Source organism: Panicum virgatum, chromosome 1N (assembly GCF_016808335.1).
Source record: "Panicum virgatum strain AP13 chromosome 1N, P.virgatum_v5, whole genome shotgun sequence".
Lineage (NCBI taxonomy): Eukaryota > Viridiplantae > Streptophyta > Magnoliopsida > Poales > Poaceae > Panicum > Panicum virgatum.
In genome coordinates, this window is record NC_053145.1 from 64,786,876 (window position 1) to 64,808,702 (window position 21,827).

Genomic DNA, 21,827 nt, shown 5'->3' on the forward strand with positions numbered 1-21,827 from the left:
TGTTCATGCTGCCATTGAGGAGTGGTTTACTTATGTATACTTGTAGGATGAACTGAGTCGAATTCAGTTAAGGGGTCAGCTATTTCCTCTTGCTGGAAGGGAGAAGCAATCCTCCGTTTGGGTTACTGTTAAACTTTGCGAGGATTTGACTCTTTGTCTGGCGTGCTTGCTGCTGCGGTAATCGCTCTACCAAAGAATTCAACTAGTGCACGCAACATTCTTAGGTAAGCAGGCGCCTATTCTAATGGCAAAACTGCACGATCAGTCCTGAATCAAGCATATCAGTTGGGTACTTTCTGATGTTGAACGGTAGAGCATTAGTGTTACTGGAATGGCAGACTTTCACATTTACCAGCCCATTTTCAGTTTCGTTGACTGTTCGTGCACCTTGCGTACAAAACCGGGACGAAACACGAGTACGTTATATCGGGACCAAACGTGGTTCGTCCCGGTTTGAAGCATTCTTTGTTTGGGATTGTTGAAATTTTGAATGTTAAGGTCGCATCTTCTGACCAGCCTGTTGTCAACTGCCGAAAGCTTTTGCTCGCCGTGGTTTTGACTCCGAATTCGCTCACGGCTTTGACTCCGTCCATCTGCTGGATGCTGCAGGAAGCCTGAAGAAGAGCAGCCTCTTTTTCCTCCATCCGGCGGCCTTTCCATGCTCCGGCGGTAGCGGGGAGTTAACCGCCGCCCTCACCACACGAGCGACCGTCGTCACACGGCGGTTTTACGTGTCGCCCGCTCGTCATGAAGCTACGTAGGAGCAAGAAGTAGTTCGTTTGGCTGCCGACCTCTTTTTAGGTCGCCGGGTGCGATTGGGTCGCTGAGCTGGTGCTGAGCAAGAAGCGTCCTCGTCGAAGCAAGTAGTTGGTTTGGGGAGAATACACGGCTTGCAAAAATGCTTCATTCTCAGCAAATATGCTTCACTTTGCAAATTGAAACTCCCTGTATTTCAGGAGGAAGTAGCACTCAAGAATTATCAGGCCTGTCATTTGCAAATGCCACGCGAACTAATTTCAGCGCTAATTGGACGAACTAAACTGTAAGCCAAGGTACACATATTTTCAGCACTGCCATCTGCCGAAGCCTGATATTCTAGATGACAGTGAACAAATAGTTTACTTGCACAGAGCTTTTAGCAACGTCAAGCTATCAATTTCAAATGCCAGACAACGTGAACTGCTAAAGAATCACCATTGACACCAGAACTGGTGCTCAACCTTCGTTTTGCACATTTTCTCACGAACAACTCAGCTAGATTGCGCAAACGATATTTCTTCTTTAAGACCAATAAAAAGGAAAAATCACAACAAGAAGGCATTTCTGCAGGCTCACCATTTCCAGGGGACGGCCGTGCTCGTCTTAAGCGGCACTCTGGTCCACAACGTGGCAAACTAGCCAGAGTACCACAACCATTGACATCGAAAGAATCTAGAGACGAACTCAAGTGGGAAGCAGAATGACCTCGTTCATAGTAAAAAATGTATCGTCTCTGATGCAAAGCACAGAGTACGACAACCCACGGACCCGTGAGATCTTCTAGTGATCTAGGTGAGGTCAAAAGATGCACACGAGATTCAGAAAGCAAGGTAGCGATCCTAAATAGAACAAGGAATCCCCTGCCTCACGGTCAAAGCAGATTTTACAGCCACTACCAATTTGTTATGGACTTCAGGACCCTTATTGTTCTAATCGTTTTCAGACAAATTGCTGTAGCAGGTAGACCACACCCCTCCCTAACACATGGGGCTTCAAGAGAACCATCAAATGCATCTAATACATTAGGAAAACATTGCAGCATCGAGAGCACTGGACCACGACTAATCTATCCATGTAACAATAAAAAATGAATGAGACAAACAAAATGATGGGACAAGAACTTGGTGACCGTCAGCGATATGCTACAAGGTTAGAGCAAGATATAGTAGACACCGTCAAGACTCCGAAGGTTCTCCAGCTTGATTCTAAGCTAGAGGCACTAAACAATTTACTAACTCGTTCACTAGGAAATGAATGCTATTGCACAATCAATGACTGTAGAAATGAACGGCAAAAATAGATAAATCAACAGGATACTTGGGTGACAGCTCACGGCCTATTGGGCCCCAAAATGAGCACGTACATAAATCGATAAGCTACATGGAAGTTGTCTAGCAATCAACCACTGTGGAAAAAGACTATCTACAGACTGGATGCTGTCAGATGCTCAAAATCAAACTGATACATCACATAGCAGTACAGCACATACATATTCATGACAACAAAACAGACAGATTAAACAAACTTAGGCAATGTATCATCATAATTTTGCAGCAGCAATGTGGAACTGCAAGGATCTATTAGCATGAGGAAATAACTGGATATAATATTTCAGGAAAAAAACATCATAAGCATAACTTGAAGCAGATATGATACTAAGCGTACAATTTGATATAATAATGGCAGACTAAGCAACTAAAATAAGACAACATGTGAATAAAGCAATTCATTCTATTACATCGTGCATGCTGCTAACACCTCTTCATAAAACCCATTGATGAACCCTAGTAGCCCTAACAATAGTTATTTGGGCTCTGTATACCAAAAGATGACATGAACTAAGATTTTTGTGACTACAAACATTTCAATGACCATTATGCTCACCTCTCAATTGAGTGATCCACTCCTCAGCAGGAAGAAACTTAATCTGCTTTCACCGATGAGAAAAGATAGTGGACAAAGCAGAATGAAGAAATAAACCCAACCGTGCCAGTTGCCAGCATAATAGCAATCACCATGAAGAGCGAGTAACCAATGTAGAGGGTTGCAGACACTGGTCCACTCAGGCTCTTGAGGTCAAAAACGAGATAGTTGATCGAGTATAAGAAAATGTAGATTGCCACCGATCCAGATGAGAAGAAAGATTTCCACCACCACTTCCAATCCTCAACGCACAGGTGCATGTATGTCAGAACAAGTGAAACTTCAGCGCAGACAATAACCAGGAGCAGCAAGACGATGAAGAGGAATCCAAAAACATAGTACACACGCCCCATCCATATGCTCGACATGATGAAGAAGAGCTCAATGAATAGGGTGCCAAAGGGCAGTGTGCCAGCACCAAGAACCAGCAACCAGGATGGGTACTTCTGAGGTGGGATTTCACGAGGGATCTGGTTCGTGCGGACAGGGTACTCAATGTGTGGTGCCTTGGCACCAAGGAATCCACCGACCAGTGTGAGAGGCACTGAGATGCAGAACCAAAGCAGAAGCAGCACAACAAACAATGAGAAGGGGATGGCACCGGTGCTTTGGCTTCCCCACAGCAGGAAGTTGAGTGTGGTCAGGATCAGGAATGAAATGCCGGGGAAGAAGCAGGCCACCCGCCATGAAACACCCACCCACCCAGAGTGATCCCCGCACTTGATGGTCTTCCATACACGAACACCAACATATCCAGCCAGGATTCCAAGAACCAGATAGAAGAACAGCATGCCTGTGATCAGAGTACCGCGGGAGGCTGGGGACATGAAACCAAGTGCAGCAAATAGAATGGTCACGACTGCCATCCCAAGGATCTGAACGCCGTCACCAACCATGACACAGAGCAGCATCGGTTTGCTTGGGGCACGGAAGACATCACTGACCACAAGCTTCCACCCAGACAGCTCCTCATTCATCTGCGCCTGCGCCTCGCTATCAAGCTCCTCATACTTGGTCAGATCACGCCTCACAGTCCTCAACAGTATGACAAACACAATACCAGCAAGGAAGGCAATGACCATCAGGGAGTTGAGAATGGAGAACCAGTGCACCTTGGCCCCCTCCATCTTCAGGTAGGCATCCCACCTCGAGGGCCACTTGATATCGCTCTCCACGAAAGAGACCTCATAAGTGTAGACAATGGGCTCGTTCTCCTTGATGCTCATCGACACGGTGGTCGGGTCGCACTTGATCTTGCTGGGGTAGCGGTCGTACATCTTGTGCGACTTGACATCCTCCGGGTTGTGCTTGATGCTGCATGGCACGACCTCGAAGCCAACCACCATCCAGCCAGAGTTGGCAGCGCCTCCGTCCTTGGCCCCGGCCGGGATGACGTCAGTGGCGTCGGCGGCGCCCATGACGCGCGCGACATTGGCGTCCTCGTACTTGTGGACGAGGACGGTGAACTGGAGGTGGTTGAAGACGTAGTAGTCGACGCCGACGCGGATCCCGACGGGGTAGCCGGTCCAGCGCAGGAAGTAGTCGTCCTTCTTGGTGTAGCGGATGGCGGGGAGGTTGTCGAGGATGAGGTTGACCTGGTACATCTCGTCGATGCGCTTCTTGAGCAGCGCGAAGGCGTCGGGGGCGAGCGGCGCGGAGCGGCAGAGGAAGACGTCGGACTCGTTGGTGTACATCTTGAAGCGGTAGGGCGAGTTCTCGATGCGGTCGCCCATGAGGAGCTCGCCGAGGTTCTCGGCGCTGTCCTTGACGCCCTCGGGCGGGACGCAGAAGGGGAGGCTGTAGTAGCTGAAGGGCATCTCGGTGTCGATGGAGGTGAGGGAGTTCACCTTGACGTTGAGGAGCTCGCCGGGGTTGTACTTGTGCGGGTAGCTCCCCGGGAGGTAGAAGCCGCGGGCGCCAGGCAGCGCGGAGAGCAGCAGCGTGGCCGCCGAGGCGGCCGCGACGAGGAGGAGGAGCGCGCCGAGGCGGGCCATCGCTGGCCTTGGATCTGGATCGGGGGGGGGGGGGGGGGGGGGGCTTCGAGCTCTAGGCGGATCCGGGCCGCGGTAGGGTTTGGGTGTGGCGGCGCGCTGCTGGTGGTGGTGGCGGTGGTGGCTGCCCTGCTCCGGCGAGGAAGCTCGCCGGAGGAAGGGGGGAGGGGGTGTCGGTGGCGGCGGAGCAGATCTGGGGGCGGGGTGGGGACGAAATGACAAGGGGGTCGGGGACGGTGGGGTGATTTATACGGCGTGATGCGCTGAGGGTTTTTTTATCCGACCGTTTGGACCGAACTGCCGCGCCCGGTTCCGGCTAACCGGTCCGGTTTGATCGGTTACCAGTAAAAACCGATCAAACTCAAATTTGAATTTAAAATCCACAGTTATACCGGTTTCGAACGGCTAACCGGCCGGTTAGACCGGTTTACCGGTCCGGTTTGACCGGTAACCGGTCAGTTTGACTGGTAACCCGCTAAATTCAATTTTTTTTGTTTAAATTCAAATATCCGCAAAGTATACTAAATGAATGTTTATATAACATGTTTTAGCCTAAATGAACCCTCCAACCCTTTTTTTACTACTTTTACATTATATTTTTATACTTTTGTATGCACATTTTTTTTGTTTAACTTCAAATGCTCGCAAAGTATACTAAATGAACGAATATTTGAAAAAATTTGACATCATTAAATTCGTCGCAACTTGAAGTATTTTTAAGATTTTTTTGGAATTTTTCCATTTTTAGAATTCAAATTTAAAATTTGAATTTGGGCCGGTTTAAAACCGGCCGGAACCGGTACCGGTCCGGGCCGGTTAGACCGGTAACCGCGGTAACCGGACCGGTTCCGGCCGGTTTGGTGAACCCTGGATGCGCTCCTTCGCCGGAAGCGCACGGGGAGGATTTTGGGCGTGTGGAAGCTTCCGTCAGGAATTCCCCGTCGCAAGAGCGGTACATTGAGATTCCAAGCAAAATACAAATTTTTTTATAAATCACTTGACTGGTATATTAAATATAATTAAAAAATAAATCGCATTACATAAATGTACGGTAAATCGCGAGACAAATATAATGAGCCTAATTATGACGTGATTAGACACTAAATTGCTACAGTAGTGCTACAATGAATATGATCTAATGATAGATTAATTAGGCTCATTAGATTCGTCTCGTAGTTTACATACAAGATTTATAATTAGTTTTGTAATTAGTCTACATTTAATATTTCAAATATTAAATTTTTTTTAAAAAAACACAAAAATGCAAGTGATCTAAACACACCCCGATTTGGTGACCTAGCACCACCATGTCGAGGGTCCTCCTCCGTCCTCGCCAGCAGATCCGGCGTCACGTTCGCAGCCCCAACACACGAGAGAGCTCGTTTGAGTGGGAGAGGACCGACCGAACCGAGAATATGTATAATCTGGGTGAATATGAATTTCCAAGGGTTCAAAAGTGATTGTGATGACTGACGACGATGACAGTTATGGACTATGGCCAAGTATCGAGATCCAGCTTCCTGAAATTTGGTTAAAGACAGAAAGGGCAAGATTAGTTACCAAAAATTTTTCCTAAAGTACTCATCACATCAAATCTTTGACACATGTATAAAACATTAAATGTAAATGAAAAAATAACTAATTATATAGTTTTACTGTTTCATAAGAGATGAATCTTTTAAGGCTAATTGATCTATAATTACATGTTAATTATCAAATAACAGCGAAATATGCTATAGTACCAAAAACCTAAACTTGTGTAGCTTTGACAAAAAGAAAGGGTCCCAAGCTAAAGCTAGCAGAACATCACCTTAACTTCTCCCACAAGGCAGGAAAGCCAAATTCCACATGTCGCTGCACCAAAAATTCAGTTGCCAATGCTTCATGGAGTTTTGTCTCTTGTAGTGTTGTAACGCACCAGCATCGGTCTTGCCGCATGATGGATGAGCTTGCAAACTTCCCCTCGCGAGCAATGGAATTCAGTCCCCGGGACGTTGCATCTGAAGATGGATTAATCACTGCAATTCATCAATCACAACTTGACAGCTCAAATACCGTGATGCAAAAACAGATGCACTAACCCGGAGCTCCATGCACCGGACGGCGGCTTCGCCGAAGAGCGCCTCCCACACGACGTCCCACTCTCCGTCGTCGCAGAGCTCGAGCTTCCCACGCCACACCGGGCGGCATGGACCCGTTAGGTGGGCAGGAGCTCCCATAAGCGGCGCCGCCGGGACGCCGCGCTCGAGCGTGTTGGCTGCGCCCAGGAACGCACGTTCCACCTGCTAGCACCTTGCCTCCCTCTCTCTAGCGCTCGCACACACAGGGAATCCGAGGAGGAAGATGAACAGTAGCAATGGCGAAGAACGCGGCGGAGCCAAAATGCTCTTGTATCTTGGCCTTCTTCACACTGAAATGGAACCGGCGCCCCAACAGGAAGGAGCACGGGGTACAAATAGGCCGAGGCACCCGGAGCTATCCTCCACACTCGGCACTCATGCCATGATCCGCGGGACTCGCTCCACGTCGCCCACGAACTCCATGCTCGCCCGGACGACGCGGCCACACCAACGGATCGGCAGCACGCAGCGCCCTCTGCGAACTGACACCGATCGAGCCCACAGCAGCGCTCCTGCTGGCCCGTGCTCGATCCAACACACCGGAACGCGACTGAACACACACACGCCATGGCCGCAACGCAACTGCAGACCATGGCCATCCTGGAAACACATGCAACACATACTCGCACACGACGCACACAGCACACACACGCGCTCATGTCAAGCTTAGTTCTAATATTCACCCCCCTAAGCTTGACATGGAAGCCCCTGCATCGTGCCTCCGCAATGCCGCAGCCTTCTTCTTACTCTCCGGTGACACACGCCGCTGCTCCCCGACCAGAACAACGCCCCGCTGCACCAAGACAGGACCGACGCACGATCCACTGTCTGGCCACAGCGCCTCGTGTCTCCCTCGCGCGGACCGACACACGGCCCGGCGGCCGTACAGGCCACCGTGAGCACTCCTTCGGGCCTCGCATCGCCACCGTCTTCGCGCTCCTTGCCGCTGAGTCGAGCCACCGCTGCCTTGCCGGCCGCGCACGCCGCTGCCCGGCACGCATGCCGCACCCGCGCTGAGCATCACGCATGCCATGCCGCGGTCCTCCCAGCCGCATTGCGCCGCCGCTCACGCCGTGCGCCGGGCCTGTGCCTGCGCCCACGCGCCGCCACCGACGACCCCGCAGTACGTCACACCCAGCCATGGAGCCGAGCCTCCGCATCCGCCTCCACCTCACCACCGCGCACCTCCACAGGCCGACACACGGCCCGGAGCTTCAAAGTGTCGTAGTTGCTGGCGGGCTCCAGCTTGTGCCAGCTGCTGCCATGAGCACTGCCTTGTGCCGGCCACCACCAGCACGTCTCTGGCAAGGGGAACGGATCCCTCGATGATCTAACCTGGCTCTTGATACCAATTGTTGGCTGCGCCCAGGAACGCACGTTCCACCTGCTAGCACCTTTCCTCGCTCTCTCTAGCGCTCGCACACATAGGGAACCCGAGGAGGAAGAACGCCGCGGAGCCAAAATGCTCCTGTATCTTGGCCTTCTTCACACTAAAATGGAACCGGCGCCCCAACAGGAAGGAGCACGGGGGGTACAAATAGGCCGAGGCGCCCGGAGCTATCCTCCACACTCGGCACTCACGCCATGATCCGCGGGACTCGCTCCACGTCGTCCACGAACTCCACGCTCGAAGGACGATGCGGCCACACCAACGGATCGGCAACACGCAGCCCCCTCTCCTAACTGACACCGATCGAGCCCACAGCAGCGCTCTTGCTGGCCCGTGCTCGATCCAACACACCGGAACGCGACTGAACACACACACGCCATGGCCGCAACGCAACTGCAGACCACGGCTGTCGGAGGATTTCTCCAGATGGGTGGCGGATTGCAACCGCCTAATCCTAAGTGTAGGATGAGCTTGGGGGGCAGTCAAGGAGTGCTCGATCTAGAGGCGAATGAATGCGAGAAGCACACAAGGATTTAGAGTGGTTCGGGCCGCCGGAGCGTAATACCCTACGTCCACTTTGTGTTGTATTGCTTGTCCCCAGAGTGTGCTCTCTGAGCCCGAGAGGGAGGATATGTTCAGAGTGTTCTGAGAGTTGTGACTCAGTTGTTTTTGGTTTTGTGGACCTGAACCCTGTTTTCTACCATGCGTGCTCTTCCTTTTATAAGCCCAAGGGGGCAGTACACTGAGCGGGACCCCGACAGGTGAGCCCGACGATGTATTATAAACTACACTTTGGCCTTCAATGCCTTAGATCCAGAGATTTTGTCGTCGGCTTCCGTGCGTAGCTTCTGACCAGGGATGATCTTGAGCTGTCCTGTCGGAGTAGAGTTTAGCCTCTGCAGCCGCGCATCGAGGTCATGATGAAGCGCCGAACTACTGACTCAGTCTGCTGTAGCAGCGTGCACTGTTGCTTCAGTTAGTAGCTGGTTATCATGATTCGTCGCCCATGCGCGTGGCGCTGAGACACTGCTGCGTGCCTCAGTAACAGACGAGCCGCCTTGGAAACAGGCGGGCTTACCGTGTTGTCATGTCACGCCTGTCCAACCCGTGAGTGGGCATCCGATGCCTTGCTCTGGCAGCGCACGCCTCAACCACCATCATTTAATGCGGCAGGAGGGCTGGCTTCAGGCGGAAGACTCGCGCCTGTGGGACACGTGGCGGCACCAGACCCAGGGGTCGGCGACCGTGCCCACAGGGGGACGTGGCGGCTCCGGACCCCTACCCGAGCGGGGAGCGGAGGTCCGGAGGTCCGCGCCTGTGGGACATGTGGCGGCACCAGACCCGGGGGTCGGCAGCCGCACCCACAGGGGGCACGTGGCGGCTCCGGACCCTTGCCCGAGCAGGGAGCGGAGGTCCCGAGACTTGCGCCTGGCTGGCTTGATGACTCAGGCCTCCTGGAGGTCCGGCTTCCACTTGTAGAGGCCCAGGTCCGGCCCGCGGAGGTTCGGGACCTATCCGCGGGGGTCCGGGCCAGTGGTCCGTGGTTGCCACTCCTGAGCGCCTTCGTCCTTGTCTTGTAGGAGAGGGTACCCCTATCTGAGTGTACCGACAGAGGCCCCCAGGCCCACCTGCGGGTGAGGTATGTACCCGTAGGTGGGGCCAAATCCATGTCGTGGTTGTCGCCTGCTCGGACGGACCGCGCCGGTGTTCTTCACGGGGGAATTCGTCCCCTTCAATGCCTACAACGCCAGTAGCTGGTGCTGCCGGTCTCCAGGTACTCTGGCCCCCCGTCCTGTACACAACTTAGGATTGGAGTTTAGTAACTTGCCCACGTGGTCCCGGATCCCGTTGGCAGAGGTCCTTTGAGATACGCAGCCGGTCCTGTGGAACAGAGTTTAGGAGGCTAGCCCTCAAGCTAGAATGAGGTCCGGACCTCTAGGTACGCAGTTCTGGGTACTAGGTCACCTGTTACAGAGTGGTGGAATGCGCAGGCTTAGAGTACGGAACCAGGCTAAGCGGCTGCACAAGGCTCCGAACCACCCCCGGGAACAAGTAACTCTTCCCCGAAGCAGGTTCCTAAGGACCCGGACCCCCCCCCCTCTAGCAGTGAGGGGGTCCCCATCTGAACCACATGCCGGCCAACTCAATTCGGACACAGGAGTGGGAACCACGCGGGGGTTAGCGCAAACAGAATGCGTAGATTGAAATTGGAATGTAACATCCTTAGAGGCAAACTGAGAATAAACTTCTCCTTTATAACTAGTTGTACATGAGATGTGCGATGTAAGCCAGAACACGGGTTTATGAGGCGGGAGCTGTCCGGACCTCCGGGCCCCCAGTCTTAGGTACTACGGTACTCGCCATAGGGAGGTAGAGCATGCAGGCTTAGGGTACGGAACCAGGCTAAGCGGCTACACGACTCCGGACCTCTCCGGAGGGTGAGTACGCTTCCTTGAATCTGGTTCGTAGAGGTCCGGACCCCTCCATTGGGGAGGCTCACCGGACTGGACCACACGGAAGTACTACCTAGTTACAAAGAAAAAGGTTTATTCCCTGCTGGGCTTCTAAGGGTAGGACTTACAAAGATGTAGAGTCGGGGGTGCGACCGGAGTCGGCTTAACATCGGAGAGAGCCACCAGAGTCGGCTTAGTGCGACCGGAGTGGACTTTCCACCGGAGCGGGCTTTGTGCAACCGGAGTTGGCTTTCCGCCAGAGCGGGCTTCCTCACATGAGTGAGGTATGCTACGAGCTGGGATTTGTTGAAGCTGTGCTCCCCCTAGACCTGCTTGTTGACGAGCTGGGAGAGCATGACCCGCTGTCGCCATCTTGCTGTCGTGGGCGCTTGCCGCGCGAGTTCTGGCCCCCGGGCGTATCTTGAGGGGCCGAGTGCCATGCACGGCCCTCAGCGGCCCTGGCGCACTTGTCCGCCAAGGCAAACAAGGTGACAACAGTTTCCACCTAGTGTGTGGCCAGCTTCTCCAGCATCTTCTCGTCACGGACCCACTGTCGGAAAGCCATGACAATAGATGCATCAGAAATACTGTGAATGGTTCCACGTACCTTGGTGAAGCGGGAGATGAAGGCCCGGAGCGACTCCCCGGGTTGCTGCCTCACGGCGTGGAGATGGGTCTCAACACCATGCTGCTGGTACGCGCTGGCGAAGTTCGCCGAGAACAGCGCGCACAGCTCGCCCCAAGATTGGATCGACCCGGGGGAGAGGTTCATGAGCCAAGTCCGGGATGGACCGGTCAAGGCTACATGGAAGTAACTCGCCATGACGGCATTGTTACCCCCAGCTGCCGTGATGACGGTGATGTAGACCTGTAGGAATACCGACGGGTTGGTCGTCCTGTCGTACTTCTCCGGCAGGTGCGGCCGGAACTTGGGTGGCCAGGCCGCCACGCGGAGATGCTCCGCGAGTGCGACGCAGCCCACACCAGCCACCGGGGTCTGGATATGACCCTGGGACCTTGGTGCCGCCGCGCCGAGATCGGCGTCGAGGTTCCGACCCTCGATGTGGAGCCGGCGTTCACGTGCCCGCTCCATGGAGACGCGGGCGTCCTCTCCCGCACACCTGCGGTTGAGTTCTGCCCACAGATCAGCTGTCCGCGCGCTTCCCACTGTAGGAAAGCGCACAAAGGTTGGTGCGCCACCCTGTCGTCGACGCTAGCACGACCCAGTCCCCGTGGAGCCGGGGGTGGCCTGGGCCAGGATTGTGAGGCGGTCGATGTCGTCACGCCACTGCCTCATCGCATCCGGCGAGACCGCCAGTTCTGGCGGGTTGCGGAGCAGCTCCTTGGCCGCGGCTAACGGCTCGCTCGGAGCAACCTGCGCGGGGGCTCTGGGGGCATGCTCCGTGTGGCAGAACCGCCTAAATTATCCCGGCTCAAGTGCGTAAACCATCACCATAAAGGCAACATTAGCTTAAACGCACTTCAAACGGAACAATTTTTGGTCTGTCGGGTAACGTCCCGATACAACCACCGATTCTCGGATCGAACAAGCATACCTCGCACGAAGGCGAGTCCAGAGATATTACAACCACAATTTTACAACACAGGCATATTAAAGATTACAAACCAGTTCAAAAGATTATTACAAAACCAACTTAAGTAAAACAGTTATACAAACATAAGTGTAGAATCAGAGTTTAAAACAGCGGAAGATAAAACACGACGGCTACAACACGTCGCAAGAAGGATACCAGGCTAGCCCAGGCATGGTATCACTCGTCATAGTCATTGCCGGCCGAAGACATATCCCATTCTACGGACCAGCCAGGAGGCAACGAGCAAGGATAGGTTAAGCTAGCGATCTGATCCTCAAAACTCATACCTGAAAAAGGGTTTCAACAGCAAGGCTGAGTATTCTAATACTCAGCAAGACTTAACCGACAACGGGTATAAGTAGCCCACCTTAGCTAGACTATGCAAGGCTTTGTAAGGCTCTGGTTTTTCCTTTGCTGAAAAGCAATAAAGAGTAGGTCCTTACTTTCAACTTTTAGCTGCAAGATTCTAGTTGATTAACCATTCTATGTAAGCATCTACTAATCATTCATGGTGAAACTTCTAAGCAAACATCAAGATTAATAAGAATATTGTTGCTCTTATTACTCTGTGTGGCAAAGAGATCAAGCAGTCTCATTTCATCGTGAGAGGCGGACGATTCTGAATCGAAATTCAACCTTGCAAGGGTAACCTAGCACACACGTCTGGAATACCGTCGGGTCATTCCCAAACAACCGTTAACCTTTCTTTCCGGCTTGTGGATAGTGCCACTCTCCCCGACTACAGGGCTCCAAGGCCGAACCTTGTCCCTAGAAGTCGTAGTGTTGCGCAACATAAAATAAAGCCTATCCCTACTGAGAGAGTGGGAGGTATATCCACTCCCCGGTCCAATCGGCTACTAGGCTTGCCGCGTACCATATTTACGGCATGTGACTAGTACTTTCAAAAACTTAACCAGCACTACCACACACCGCGACCTTAGCAAGTTTATCAACACAGACGGGGTCTCACATAGGACATGATATCGAACACAACCCCGTCCGTCGTCCTTATATTGATAACAGAAAGTAAACAAGCAATTCCTATAAAGCTCGCGAGTGACAGGCAATCACTCGACTTTTACCGTTCCTATAAGCTTAGCAGATAGTCGAACTCAGGTCTAGTGTTCAGCACATAGGTTCCTAGGATCATGCATCTAGAGTTTCAATTCAACTCCTATGAACTGTAAATGCACAAGTAAAATAATACAGTAATTGAAATTAATTTTGAAGTATAGGTTATGTCCGGGGCTTGCCTTCTCGGTAATTGCTAACTATTTCAGCGCTAGGCTCTTCCGAACTTTGGTTCGGGGCTTCAGTTAGTTCCGCAGTGTTCACTTGAGCTTCGAGATCACCTCCGTCAGACTCCGGAATCAACTCGTACGTCCCGTCTGACAAAGTAGTCGTATCTATATGTAATGCAAGAACAACATTATAAACAAACATGGGCAATCGTTTATAGAGTAGTTAAATAACAAATTTAACTACACAAGGCATCTTGATCAACAGCACAAAAGAAGTTAACTAACTTCATAAAATGAGTGGGGGTGATTTCCTATACAATTAAGTCATGGTTTGTAAATAAATCAACAACTCAAAGTACAAATAGTAATAAAATCTACCAAAATTACACTAAACAGAACATGAACAAAGTAATCTACCCTACAAAAATCATATGAAGACATATAACCATTTAATCACAATAAAACATTTATGCAGGCAACACCTAGCACAAGCTTGAATTATACAGACTAAAATATAGCAAAGTAGAAGCTCAAAAAATAACAGGAGATCTACACAGATAAGATCTATCTACTGTGAATTTTTCATGATTTTATCTACACCGAAATAAATCTGAGAAAATAAATAAAACAGACAACAGATTAGCAAGATTTATATTTTAGCCCCTGATCTAGCCATGAACTAAGGCTCAAACTTCATGGACAAGCTAACATACTCCAGAAGAACACTCAGGAATATTTTCATGATTTATTAAGAACAGAAACTATTTACCATGAATAAAGTCTATTAAACAAAGATTAAATCAAATAAATATCTACAACAAAGAACTGATCATGAAATTTTTATATCAAAGCTAGTGTAACAAGAGTAAACTACCACCAAAATTTCAAAGCAATACAAGCTTTCAAGCATCAGATAAGAAAAAGATTAAAGAACAAGTAGTTATATACCTAGTAACACAAAACAACATCTACAGCAAAAACTTGCAACTAAGGCCTAACATATTCTGGTTCTACTGCATAGAGCTCTTCAAGAGGATTCCAAAACATCAAGATTTGCTATTTTACGAATTTTCTACGAATTGATCTAGAATTTCAAAGTTCACTGAAAATATTACAAAGCAGCCCCTACTGGCACTATTCATCTGAGTCTAGACCTATGCAAATAACCCCCTGGGTTTTCTTTCCTTTCAACCCGAGGTCCCTGGGCCGGGTCAGAGAGGGGAGGCGGCGGTTGACCGGCCGTTTCCCGGCGAGGGGCTCACCGGCGGCGAGAGGGGAGGGGTGCGTGAGCTTCACGGGTGCAAGGCGCACCTCTGGGTGGCCTAGGGTTGCGCGGAGGGGCTCGGAATCGGCGGCTCGGCGGAGCAGGGCGGGTCGGCGGCGGAGGCAAGCGACGGCGAGGGTGCTCCGGTGAGGTTCAGGCGAGGGGAAGTGGCCTGGGAGCTGCGCGAGGTCGAGGCGGTGCTAAAGGTGGGGGCTGTAGGGGTGGAGCGGGTCTGGGGTGGCGGCTCCGCGGCGGGGTGAAGCTCGCCGGCGTTCGGGGTGAGCGGCGGCGGCGTTCTGGGGCGTGGGGTTAGGGAACTGGCGAAAAGAGGAGGGGAATAGAGCGCGGGGCTTCTTGTAGTGCTCAGGCGCGCGAAAGATCGAGAGCTGGGCCTCGGGTTTGGGCTCTCCACGGCGGCGTCGCGGTGGCGGCCGGCGGGGAGGTTCTGGGCGCGGCGGGGCGGCGTGGCGAGGGGTGGAGGCGCCAGCGCGAGGCAACAGGCGGGGGAGGAGCTCGTCCGCGACGCGTGGGCGCCAGCGCACGGCGAATTGATGGCCGGGAAGGCCGGGAAATCGTCGGCGGGCGGCGCTGTCGGTGGCCGGCGGCGAGAAGCAGAGCAGAGAGGGGGAGATGGTCATAAGGGCAATTTTGCAATTTCCAAAAGTTCCAGGGACCTTTCTGTAAACAAGCAATAACTTTTAAATCAAAGCTCAAATGGAAAAGTGCCCAACATGAAAGTTGTTCAAAATTTCAAGATCTACAACTTTGATGTTGTGCAAAAATTTATTTGGCCAAAGCTTCAAGAGCTAAAATTAAAACTGTTGAAGGGATTTTGAATTCCAGGAAATTTGTCTTTTTCAAAGCAATTTCATTTCAAATGTAGACCTTCAAGCAAAAATTGATGCCATGCAATAAATGCATTGAAATTTTGCACAAACACCCTCCACAAAAGCTATATTCAGAAATAACTATATAAAGGACCTTGCATAAAATCATAATTACACATATACCCTTTCATAATTACAAAAAGATCCTTTTTAAGTAATTCTAGCACATGATGCATAGCAAACCTACCCAATTACTGTGCAGACACTTAATTAATTACTGTGTAAACACCCGGGGTGTTACACTCCGCTGCACGCTGCCGCGCGCCGTGGGAAGCAGCCCTCGGCGTTGGACGGTGAGAGGCCTGCGGCGAGGGTGTCGCCGTGCCCTCCCCTATCGGGTGGTCATGGAACTCGACAATCCGAGCCATGGAGATGCCAAGTGGGCGATCAAGCAAAAACCAAGCTAGCCCCTACCTGGCGCGCCAAATGTCAAAGGATTTCTCCAGCTGGGTGGCGGATTGCAACCGCCTAATCCTAAGTGTAGGATGAGCTTGGGGGGCAGTCAAGGAGTGCTCGATCTAGAGGCGAATGAATGCGAGAAGCACACAAGGATTTAGAGTGGTTCGGGCTGCCGGAGCATAATACTATATGTCCACTTTGTGTTGTATTGCCTGTCCCCAGAGTGTGCTCTCTGAGCCCGAGAGGGAGGATATGTTCAGAGTGTTCCGAGAGTTGTGACTCAGTTGTTTTGGTTTTGTGGACTTGAACCCCGTTTTCTACCGTGCGTGCTCTCCCTTTTATAAGCCCAAGGGGAGCAGTACACTGAGCGGGACCCCGACAGGTGGGCCCGGTGATGTATTACAAACTACACTTTGGCCTTCAATGCCTCAGATCCGGAGATTTTGTCGTCGGCTTCCGTGCGTAGCTTCTGACCAAGGATTGTCTTGAGCTTCCTATCGGAGTAGAGTCTAGCCTCTGCAGCCGCGCGTCGAGGTCATGATGAAGCGCCAAACTACTGACTCAGTCTGCTGTAGCAGCGTGCACTGTTGCTTTAGTTAGTAGCTGGTTATCATGACTCGTCGCCCATGCGCGCGGCGCTGAGACACTGCTGCGTGCCTCGGTAACAGACGAGCCGCCTTGGAAACAGGCGGGCTTACCGTGTTGTCATGTCACGCGCTGTCCAACCCGTGAGTGGGCATCCGATGCCCTACTCTGGCAGCGCACGCCTCAACCACCATCATTTAATGCGGCAGGAGGGCTGGCTTCAGGCGGAAGACTCGCGACTGTGGGAAACGTGGCGGCACCGGACCCAGGGGTCGGCGGTCGCGCCCACAGGTGGACGTGGCGGCTCCGGACCCCTTCCCGAGCGGGGAGCGGAGGTCCCGAGGTTTGCGCTTGGCTGGCTTGATGACTCAGGCCTCCTAGAGGTCCGACTTCCACTTGTAGAGGCCCAGGTCCGGCCTGCGGAGGATCGGGACCTGTCCGCGGAGGTCCGGGCCCGTGGTCCGTGGTTGCCGCTCCTGAGCGCCCTCGTCCTTGTCTTGTAGGAGAGGGTACCCCCTATCTGAGTGTACCGACAACGGCCATCCTAGCAACACACGCAACACATACTCGCACACGACGCACACAGCACACACACGCTCATGTCAAGCGTAGTTCTAACATTCACCCCCCCTAAGCTTGACATCGAAGCCCCTGCATTGTGCCTCCGCAACGCCGCGGCCTTCTTCTTCCTCTTTGGCGACACACGCCGTCTTCCGCAGCACCCGCTCAGCCCCGCCATGAGCCACTAGCTCGCTCGAACAACGAGGCCTCCTCCATGCGAATCGATGCCGCGCACCTCCATCTTCTTCCTCAGCGACACACGCCGAGCTTCTTCTCCGCCGGCGACACACGCCATCATCTATGGTTCTGGCGACACACGCCGTCTTCTCCGGCCCTGGTGACACACGCCGCTGCTCCCCGGCCAGAACAACGCCCCACCGCACCAAGACAGGACCGACGCACGATCCACTGTCTGGCCACAGCGCCTCGCGTCACCACGGGCTCCCTCGCGCGGATCGACACACGGCCCGGCGGCCGTACAGGCCACCGTGAGCACTCCTTCGGGCCTCGCATCACCACCGTCTTCGCGCTCCTTGCCGCTGAGTCGAGCCACCGCTGCCTTGCTGGCCACGCACGCCGCTGGCCGCCACACATGCCGCACCCGTGCCGAGCATCACGCATGCCATGCCGTGTTCCTCCCAGCCGCCTTGCACCGCCGCTCACGCCGTGTGCCGGGCCTGTGCCTGCGCCCACGCGCCGCCACCGATGACCGCGCAGCACGTCACGCCCAGCCATGGAGCCGAGCCTCCGCCTCCACCTCACCACCGCGCACCTCCACAGGCTGACACACGGCCCGGAGCTTCAAAGCGTCGTAGCTGCCGGCGGGCTCCAGCCTGTGCCATCTGCTGCCATGAGGAATGCCTTGTGCCGACCACCACCAGCACATCTCCGGCAAGGGGAACAGATCCCTCGATGACCTAACCTAGCTCTTGATACCAATTTTTGGCTGCGACCAGGAACGCACGTTCCACCTGCTAGCACCTTGCCTCGCTCTCTCTAGTGCTCGCACACACAGGGAACCCGAGGAGGAAGATGAACAGTAGCAACGGCGAAGAACGCCGTGGAGCCAAAATGCTCCTGTATCTTGGCCTTCTTCACACTGAAATGGATCCGGCGCCCCAACAGGAAGCAGCACGGGGGGTACAAATAGGCCGAGGCGCCCAGAGCTATCCTCCACACTCGGCACTCACGCCATGATCTGCGGGACTCGCTCCACATCGCCCATGAACACCACGCTCACCCGGACGACGCGGCCACACCAACGGATCGGCAGAACGCAGCCCCCTCTGCTAACTGACACCGATCGAGCCCACATCAGCACTCCTGCTGGCCCGTGCTCGATCCAACACACCGGAATGCGACTGAACACACACACTTGCCATGGCCGCAACGCAACTGCAGACCACGGCCATCTTGGCAACACACGCAACACATACTCGCACACGACGCACACAGCACACACACACGCTCATGTCAAGCTTAGTTCTAACAGAGCGGCTGCAGGAACATGTAGCTCCGGTCGCCGGTCATGCAGAATGGGAGCCGGCTCTCTCGGTCGCGGGGCGCCTGACGCGAGCCACACGCGGCGAGGATTGCCAGACTCTGGGATGGACGGTGTTTCACCGTCCAGGGGTGGACGGTGAATGAAATACCATCCACCCCTTAGGCCTCTCCTGGTCGTTGGATCGGCCTCGTACGGCCAAGATGGCCCTGACTAGTTTGTCGGCAGCTAGCCCGAGTGCGAGGCGCCTCCACCGCTCCACGTTCCTCGCGCGCCTGGCCGCCGTTCCCCCGGCGCCGCCCTGGAAGGCAGCGGGCTCGATGAGGACGACGCGCTCAGGTGCTCTACCCCGGCGGTGGCCTTTGTTCCTCATCACATCACGAGGAAGAAGAGCGAAGGGTTGATGCGGATGGAACTCGACCTCGAGGTCCAGGCGCCCTGATGCTGGCTCCTGCGCGCCCGCGCGTTTCCTCAGCGTCGCCATTGACACGCGCACGTCGTCGTCGCGGGTCGTCGGCATGGGCTAGAGCGCCTGCATCTGTCGAACCCGTCTACGAGGCCAGCAGCGCACAGCACAGAGCACGCGGGCGTTCGTCCTGAAGCGCAGTCCTGCGGCTCAAGCGGATTCACCACTGATCCCACCAGTGCATTGCGCACACCAGTCGCATGGCCGGGGTCGCGCGATAGGGACAGCCGACAGGCCCTGATTGGTGGGGAAGCCCACGCGACCACGCCCATGGCCGCCACCGAGGTGCGAGGGATATGCCGGAGCGGCCTTGGAGAAAACAGGAGCATGCCACGTGGCTTGTGGTGGTGTGGAGTGTTGTCCTAGGAGGGCCCTCCGTCCGATGCGTGTGCGTCTAGCCTTCCTGGCGTCCATGGCGATGGGCGATGCGCCGCGCAGCCGGGGCGGCGTCGTTGGGTAGCAGGCTAGCTAGCCAGGCAGCCAGCTACGAGCGGAGGCCTCCTAGTCCTGCTCCTGCTCCTGTGAGAGAGGGCGGAAGGTTGGTGACGGGGAACGTCGGAGGCCAAGCTTGCCTCTTCTCAGAGTCGTCAATAGTCTTGGCGTCCACGGGGGCACAGCCGGTGTCGTTGCGCCGGGGATGTCAGCCGGGTGGGTGGTGGGTGGCACTGGGGCAAAAAATTGGATGGGAACAGTCCAAACTGCCTATCGTGGGTACGTGGGCTAATCGACGCTCGTAACAGGCGCTCGACGGCTCGACCATCGCACTAGCTCGCTCCATGGTCCGTGCGTGAGGCTCTCTTAGCTCGCTCGGCTCGGCTCGGGATTTTGGCCCCGTTTGGCAAGGCTCCACGGACGGCTCCAAAACCGGCTTCGTCCGGAGCCCTGTTAAACGGTGCTTCACCCGCGGCTCCGGCTCTGGAACGCTTCTGGAGCCCCGCGTTTCCCACTCACTAGAGCGCTTCATTGGAGGTGGAGCCACGTTTTCGTGGCTCAGCCCAGCTCCACCTCGCTTTTTTCCAACGATACCCACGGTACTCGCGGCGGCCGAGAGAGAGAGGAGGCGAACGGAGGTGCCAACAGTGGCTGGCGGCCGGCGGCGCGGAGCGATGCACATTGCCTGGACGGAACCGGTTACACATACGATTTTGAATTTGGATTTGAATTCAACCGGTTTCCACTGGTTTTCGGTCAAACCGGTCCGGTAAACCGCTACCGGAGGGCGGCGGTTTGACCGGACCAGTCGGGAAAAAAAACCCTGGGCCGGACGAGGGGAGAGCCAGCGGCTGCGGCGGTTGTAGGATCCGGTGCGGATGAGGAGCGAGCGATGCAAAGCTAACGAGCTGAGTGCCGGGCAGCGCTGCTTGTGCTTTGCCAAAGGTGGAGCCGAGCAAGCAGTTGGCGTCCGATCAATGGAGGTGCAACGCGTGACGCGTCTCAACCTGATAATAGTTTGGGTTGAAACCGGTTGTAGTGCTTTGGATTTTGTATTGGGTCTACTTCAATTTGGTGGAAAATGGTTTCTCTAGCAATCAATCCGGTTTTGTTTGATTTCACAAGAGAAATGGTTTGCTTCGATTTGAGTCATTAATACCATCGAGTGACTGCTCTCTTAATGTAGGGTCCACGTGTAGGTCTAGCTACACTGTTTTGCACAGAGTAGCTACCAGTCATACTGAGTCGTTTCAAAAAAGTTTTAGTCAATTTCGATAAAAATCTATAGTGTGAACGCGAGGTTTTATTTCTGGGGTCCAGCTCTTGGTGTGGGGCCCACATATATGTCTATTGAGTTGCATGCACCGACCAGTTCAACCCAAAAGCTTAAGCTAATGGGGGAGAGGTGGGCAATTCACTTATATTCCAACACTCCACCTCACGTGGAGGCTCCCTCAGGCCTCAGACGTGGAATAGGAGCGAGCAGCAATTATTTAATTTAATTGCGCTAACCAGGATTCGAATTCGAGACCTCGGGCTCTGATACCATATTGAGTTGCATGCACCGACCAGTTCAACCCAAAGGCTTAAGCTAATAGGGAGAGGTGGGCAATTCACTTATATTCCAACAATGTCTAGCCATACCGTTTTGCACAAAGTAGCTACCAGTCATACTAAGTCATCTTTAAAAATATCAGTCAATTTTGATAAAATTTTATAGTGTGAACGCGAAATTTTATTTCTGGGATCCAGCTCTTGGCGTGGGACCCACGTGTTTGTCTAGTCACACTGCTTTGCATAGAGTAGCGGCCAGTAATACTCAGTAATCTCTAACAAATCTCAATCAATTTTAATAAAGTTTTATAGTGTGAACGTGAGATTTTATTTTCAGGGTCCGGCTCTTGACATGGGACCCATATATATGTGTAGCCACACTGCTTTGCATAGAGTATCTGTCAGTCATACAAAGTCATATTTAACAGTTTTCAGTCAATTTTGACAAAATTTTATGGTGTGAACGCAATATTTTATTTTCAGGATCCAGTTCTCAACGAGTTTACATTTGTATACTATATAATTATATTGTTTTGCATAAAATATTTATTTCAATCTAATCTTATAGGAGGCTCAAATAGTGTGGTTTGGTTTGGCTTTTACATGGTATGGATTGGTTTGGAGTGATTTATGTTAATATATTTAATAAAATTAGTTTGGTGCGGTTTTGGTTTAAATCGAATTTTTTTTTCTGGCACTGTGCAGT

At 53.1% G+C, this 21,827-nt stretch overlaps 1 protein-coding gene across 1 annotated transcript; it reads right to left on the reverse strand.

The window, feature by feature from the left end:
• Nucleotides 1-2,339: 2,339 nt before the first annotated feature.
• On the reverse strand, nucleotides 2,340-4,887 carry LOC120657492 (transmembrane 9 superfamily member 11-like). The gene has a single exon (XM_039935815.1). It carries the CDS (start codon nucleotides 4,674-4,676, stop codon nucleotides 2,682-2,684), a length of 1,995 nt encoding a protein of 664 aa, XP_039791749.1. The 5' UTR covers nucleotides 4,677-4,887; the 3' UTR covers nucleotides 2,340-2,681.
• Nucleotides 4,888-21,827: the final 16,940 nt, after the last annotated feature.

Coding starts and splice junctions, on each gene's coding strand:
- LOC120657492 (XM_039935815.1), bottom strand. CDS start 4,676: ATGGCCCGCCTCGGCGCGCTCCTCCTCCTCGTCGCGGCCGCCTCGGCG.